This window comes from Apodemus sylvaticus, chromosome 2 (genome assembly GCF_947179515.1).
Source record: "Apodemus sylvaticus chromosome 2, mApoSyl1.1, whole genome shotgun sequence".
NCBI classification, from domain to species: Eukaryota; Metazoa; Chordata; class Mammalia; order Rodentia; family Muridae; genus Apodemus; species Apodemus sylvaticus.
In genome coordinates, this window is record NC_067473.1 from 178,430,395 (window position 1) to 178,437,273 (window position 6,879).

The 6,879-nt window shown below is 40.4% G+C and overlaps 1 protein-coding gene across 3 annotated transcripts in view; it reads left to right on the forward strand.

Moving 5' to 3' along the window:
• The window catches only part of Aebp2 (AE binding protein 2), a 33,196-nt gene extending 28,857 nt beyond the window's left edge, over positions 1–4,339 (forward strand). For 2 of the 3 annotated variants that reach the window (XM_052175198.1, XM_052175197.1), the window contains one exon: positions 2,595–4,339. In XM_052175198.1, the coding sequence (XP_052031158.1) occupies positions 2,595–2,598 (4 nt within the window). In that variant the 3' untranslated portion in view covers positions 2,599–4,339. Of the gene's footprint in view, positions 1–139; positions 1,647–2,594 lie in introns of those variants that run through there. The other variant, XM_052175196.1, reaches the window with a different exon arrangement.
• The last annotated feature ends 2,540 nt before the right edge of the window (positions 4,340–6,879 follow it).

The following is a 6,879-nucleotide window of genomic DNA, read 5'->3' on the forward strand; positions in this document are numbered from 1 at the left end:
TGAGATAACCATCTCAACAGTGCATATCTATTTGAAGTCCTGATAGAAAATATTTAGACAGTGGAGATTATCAAGAGATAATATACCTTTCAGTTATGATAAATAGATGTGATTGGTTGCCATTTGTGTTCTTTTGCAGAACTCTGATAAGAAAAATGTTCAATTTGTATTTAAGCAAACAGTGAACGACATTTGCAATCAACTAAAAATTCGTCTATGAATTAGGTCTGAGAATTACTGTTACAGAGTGTTGCCGTATGTCTGATGGCTCCCTTTTCAGGACTAGGGTCTCTCATGGGGTACATACAGCGTGTTAATATTTACCTACATAACTCTTTTGTCGATGGTTTTTGAAAAAAACCTCAGTTTCAAATTATTTGAATAATCTCCATATTTTCATTTAACCTCTGACTCTTTAATTTTTTTTTCCTGAGGAAAGTGGGGTTTTTTTTGAGTTTTTTAAAAATGTTAAAAAATTGTATTTTTTTTTTTAAAAAAAAATCTTCAAACTGAATCTTTTATGCACCAAAGTTGGTTTTGAAAAGGAAAATAAAATCACTTTCTTGCTTGGCAGGCAAGAAGCCATATGGAATTTTTTAAACTTTTACAAAATGTGTAACTTGTCAGTACTGTATCAAAACAAATGTTGCATAGAGATAATAGAGTGTTGCTTGTAAATAATTCAGCAGATTTGTAATATATTTTTCTATATGAAATGTACTGTAGATGTTTTCTAGAGGCATGAAAGTCAATGTATATATTATGGTAGAAATAATATTGAAGGAAATTGTAACTCACTAGTGCTGCCAGAGGGGTTGCTAACAAAGCACCTTTAACGAGAGATGTCTGTGCACACTGAAGGGACTGTGTACTACTGTTGATGTCTAAGAACAAAGCATTGGGCATCCTTCCAGAAAGTCTTAGAGGGAGGACATAGACCCATAATAGACGTGTACTGCACTCCCTCTGACAGGGACTGAAGTAGTTGTTCCTTACTGTTGGGGGCACGCACTGTAGAGCATGTGCTGGCAGTCAGACTGCAGGAAGCACTCCTCTCTCGGAGTTCTCACTCCTCACAGTGACTGGAAGACCAGCAGTTTTTTATTCTAAATTTTTTAAAGAATAGACAAAATATAAAATTAATCCTTTGGTTCCAAAATGGGAAAGGTTCCATGATGCATAGATCATTCCTCATTTGCTTAAAAAAGAAAACACACACACACACACACACACACACACACACACACACACACACACCCTGGGGAAGAGTTAGACATGGAGCAGTCGTGGAGCCTGAGCACGAGAGGGAGGCGCTGCGGATGAGCACGCAGGAGCGTCCGTCTGCAGAGTAGCAGACAGGAGTCTATTTTCAGAAAAGAGCAGTGTGCTTGTTTTTACTATTTTTTTCCTTTTGCTTAAGCACTTCATCATTTGTTTATTCTGTATCTGTGAAGTACTCTGCAATCTCCTATGTTCCTTTAAAATTTTGGTTTGTTAAAATGTTGCCAAATAGAGTGTTTGAGACATAGTTTGTACCTGTATTTTTCTTTGACTGTCTCATGTTCTTGTAAGTCATTCTTAATTGACCGATGATTGTAGACCTTGCTTGAGTATTTTTTCTAATAAAAAAAAGCAAATTACACTTAGCTTCAAATTGTAACAGTTCAATTTAATTTTAGGATGACATCTGGAAATACACATTTAACATTTTCTTTGTGTGCATAGAGAACACATAAGTTACAATCAATGTAGAAACTTTTTGATGTCAAACCATAGTGCTGGTTATTGAGTGCCACGGTCCCTTTGCTTCTGATGGACTTGGGCTTGACACGACACTTGTTAGGACACCAAGAAGACTAGTAAGTAAGCTAGTTTTATAACTTGTGTGTGCATATCTACACAAACATTCAAATGTGATTGGAAAGTTGTCTGAAACATCCATTAATGTTTCTTCTCATCCAGCTTCGATCTTCCTGTGCCTGTCTGAATATGACATTGATGTGGACCGGGGTTGTTTTCCCCCCGAGTCTGGTCCAGCCCTGGACAGTGCAGCCCACAGGCACAGCTCTCCTTCCTTTTCCTATCTGTCACTTGTCTTTTCCCTGTAGTGGCCTATTGGGGTCGTGAGACTTCAGGGGCCTGTGAGCCTGAGATAGTTAGTGTCTGCTCTGTACAGAGGTGCCCAGTCATCTCTTGTGTGGCTGGTAATGTTTTTGGAGCAGTGAACACAGGCCACAGTTTGCATTCAGCATGGCAGTGTTGACAGTGACCCTGCACGCGGGGTTGGCCTCCAGGAGATTGTTTCATACACTTTACAGAAGTGCTGCCATGGCTCCGAAGCACATGGCGCGGGTGCAACCTTTCTTGTTGTGTTTCTTAATATTGTTGAGGACCTAGCATTTTACCATGCGTACTTTGTCTTAAGGGATTGAACGAGAGTCTGTAAGTCAGATTCTGCATTTCAACCACACGTAACATTTGTTCTATCTAAAAGAATCTTGAAGTAGTAAATATTGTAAAAATTTTAAATTCTTTATTTTTCTAGTAAACCTTTTCATACATTAATGTGGTTGCACATTAATTCTGAATTTCAGATGAAAAGAAAATAAAGTGGACAATACTTAACCCTCAAGTATTTTCCCATGTGTCTCACTCATTGAACATATAAAGCCCGGTGTGCTGACTAGAGCCTGCACTCGGAGGACCAAGCAAGAGGATTTCCACGAGTTCAAGGCCTGAGTGGGATCCTGAGGCAAACACACCAAAAAGGAAAGAAGAAATACTGATAATTAGATTTTTTTTCTCTGTCACACATTAATGAAGTAGGTGCTATTGCCGTGGCTTAGCTGGGAGGGTGCTTGGCAGACGTGGTGGCCCAAGCCCTATGCCTGGGAGTCACAGGGTCTGCGGAGAGAGGGCGCAGACGCACAGTTGTCTTCCCCAAGAAGTAAATATGCAAATAATCCTCTGAAAAGGTAGAACTCATAGTTAAAAACATGTATATTTTGTTGTCCGCGTTGAACCATCTTCTCGATGCATGGTTAACGAGAGATGAGATGATATTGACTGAATATCAAAATGAGCCAATGTGGTTGAAGCAGTGTAAATAGTTTGAGTCACAGCTTTACTTCTTAAATTTTTATAATATTCCTGTATAAATCCTAAAGGTAAACCAAATTTTAGCCTCTGGATTTCTAATAGAAAGCCTGACACGTTGATGTGTCTGACAAGGCCTCAGGTTGCAGAGATGCACAAACATATGTAGTTTATTTGTAAAGAAAAAGTCAAACCATATATTATTTGAAAGCCTTTGTTTCATTTTGTTTTGTTTTGTTTTTGTTAAGCAGAGTGGCACTTTGTCAGGTTTTAATTTAAGATATTTTTCTATTTCATAAAAAGGTTAAAAATTTTGTGTATAAATATTTTTAATTGTTCAAGAATCTTATGACCTGGTGTAGGGCATTTTGCAATTCTAACACTATAGCTTTAATATAAATAACATTTGTAGAGCTTTTCTTTGTAATAAAGGTGAGAATATTTTGTAATTTCTATTTCCTTTAGAGCCTGAATAACCTTAAAATATAGGCATGAAGTGTTGTATTTTGATTTTTATATTGTTAAAATTTAAAAACAAAACTTACCTAGCTTGAATTCTTTCCCAAGTTAAGTTTGTACAGTGTCATACACAGCTCTGTAATCTGCAAAAAGGGTATAAGCAGGTTAGAGCAGATTTTCTCTAGGTCAGTATTATTTCAACTATAGCAAATTGCATGTCAGAGAGGGCGCAGGATGGTGATGTGTTTAATCTTACAATCTGTTGCCCTCACTGATGTCTCAACACAGTCTGCCGGGCTTATACTCCACATAGAATAATTGGTGAAGTGTTTGTCTTCTTAGTAAGATGCTGTGGGGAACTGCAGGGAGAGGACAGTATAGGGTTGCTTACACAAGCGATGATGTCACCTTTACATACAGATGGAATAAAGGGATAGACCTGTATGTGGATCTCAGTGGGAAGGATTGTTGATGTTGCATTCTTAATCTCAGCTGTAATGTAATTATTTTGATTTATTTAATCTCATTAAAAATAGTTTGTTTTTTGGTAGAACCCTTTAAGAACAATAAGACCAATAAGATTGCTGCGGATGGCATTTTCAGTAATCCTGTCCTGAGGACCTGCCTGGCTGTGGTTTCTCTAGAAGAAGGCTGCAGAGCCTTGCTGTCCTCCCTTATGTTCCTCAAGGATTACATTCTCTGGCTGAAGAAAACGTGTCTTTAAATCTTACAATTTTATAATGATTTCTATATGTTTCTTGTAAAGAAAATTTTCACAAATTTATCTTCTGATGCCTGTGGTTCTTGTGTGTGTAAGATGATTACATTTGGGGCTGGTCTTGAATCATGGTTTGGGATTTGTATTGGGACAAGAGCCCAGTGACACCCCCACCCCCGCCCCCATCCCTGAGTCTTCTCTTGGTTGACAGATCCAGTGTTGCTAGTTTAGCTAAGAACACCATTGGATGCTGTTCATAAATGTCCTAATGTCCTCTGTGTGGTCCTTGCCAGACAGCCTTATTGATGACCACTGGTCCAGGCATGGTGGATATCAGCTTCTGTAGACATTAGTCTCTGTTGTTTCTCAGCATATGCCTTCTCAGTCTTGTCAGTGGTCTAACTTCTGAACAGAAGGATATGGTTGGAACACAGTAACAAGTGGCTCCACATGGAGTAGGAATGAACAGTGCAGTTGAAAAACAGACATGGATCCTAAGTCAGAAATGCTGAAAACACAACATATCCATGCAGTCTTAAAAGACTGAGGAGGGAGGGGCTCAGTGGCTGAGTGGCAGCTTTTGTGGACCTTCACTTCATTTCCCAGTGCCCACTATGGGCTGCTCACAACCACCTCTCACTCTAGTTGCGCAGGATCCACTGTGGAAGCTACAGTTAGAACTGGGAGAATGCTATCTATAACCTTGTCCTTAAAAAAATGGCTAACATGCAGAGAAGCCAGTCTCCTCGTTACATTTCTGCATGTACATCATACATCCCGTTAGCTTCCCTTGGTGCCTGCCTTCCTGTCCCCGCTCTCATGCCATAGGTTCCCTTTCCTAGTCAAATGTGATTTTAGATAGTCAGCAGTTCTTTAAGCATGTTCTAAACATTTGTAATATTTTTTGTTTTGTTGAGTTGTACCAAGCCAGGATGATAATAGAGAAGAATAGACTTTCTGCTTTTCCCTTTTAGCTGTTTGTATTTGAAGTCAGTATTGAGAATGAATAGAAACTAGCTGAACTCCTGACCTAAGGGTGCTCTCACAGTTTGACTAAGTAGAGCAGATGTGAGTTGAGTGGTCTGTGTGGCCAGTCTCCATTTTGTGTTGCTGGGCCCCCTGTGCATTTGAGGCTACCTGCTAATATAACTGTACCCCAAAGTTCTTGCCTTTCTGTGACAGGTATCCACTGTGTATGTTGCTCAAGCTGACCTTGAACACCTACCTTTCCTTTCCTTTCTCATTTATGTATACCTTGCAGGCCAGAAGAGGGCACTAGATCCCATTATAGATGACTGTGAGCAACCATGTGGTTGCTGGGAATTGAACTCAGGACCTTGGAAGAGCAGACTTCCAAGCCGTTTCTCCAGCCCCCTAAACTTAGATTTCTTTGGCATCTCATCGTTCTTGAAGTAAGATGAGTTCATATGACAGGAAGTTATCTTTGATGACATGGGTTGTTGAACAGAGGAAAGTTAAATGACAGTAGGTCAGGAGAGCTCAGCTTTGCAGCCATGAAGACTATTTGGCTAAATCAGACCACCAGCACCTAACCCACAGGAGAAAACCGCGCCTGGCAGTGTGTGCTCATGATCCTTCCATTGTGGCCGGAGCCCTTCACCCAGTCTATCCCAGTCAGTGAGTTTAGGGAGGGGACCCTGGCCCAATAAATAAGGTGGGACTGAGGAGGACACTGCTGATTTTATATAGGCCTCCTACCTACGCGTGAACATAAACATGCATCCCTGTACACGCAATCATAACTGCGGAAGAGTTACACAAGGCTAAGTGAGAATCATAAAGTATAGTTAGAAGAGTATCTTTAAAAACCTAGAATGGAGGTGGGACATGGTTTGGTTGTTAAACTCATACTTTAAATGTCTTAAAAATGCAGAGAACTGCTGGGGGTTGATGCAGTGCTAGTCTGAGGACTCCAGCTTTACACTGTTAAGAATGAACAGCTGGGGAGTGTGAGTGCAGTGCACAGTGTTGGCCAGGCACTCCCCAAGTGCAGAGGAGACAGCCAGGGTCGGGACCTGTTCAACATAGAAGGCAGTGTCAGGACCTGGTCCAGATAGAAGGTGGTGCTACTTGCTTTTTTTTTTTTTTTTAACCTCTGAGATGGTTTAAAAAAAAAAAAACCTTTCTTAAAGAAGAGATCTTTCCTCTATGGGAAAGTCTGGATAGGCTTAAGGAGGAAGCCTGAGGACCCAGTGAGCAGATGGGCTATGCCCTAGTGCTTTTTATGCTTTTTATTTATTTTGGAGGCAAGTTCCCTGTAGCCGTGGCCTCACAGAGATCTGCCTGCCTTTGTCTTCAGAGAACTAGGATTAAAGTGTGTGCTGCCATGCCCAGCCTAACTTCTCCCCATTCTCCAATAAATTGGTCAGCTTATCAGCTGCCAGAGGATAAAAGAACAACTGATTAATGGCTCAAGTCCCTAGTCAAAACTGCCTTCCTTTCCTGTGTATCCAAATTGATGCCAGTTAGCATTCTGGGTCCTGTGGAATAGTTCAGAATATAGAGCAGACTAAATACCAAGTGCCAGATAGTTCTGACACACCAGAACTTGGCAAGTTCTGCCACATTCTAAGGCCAGGTCTCTG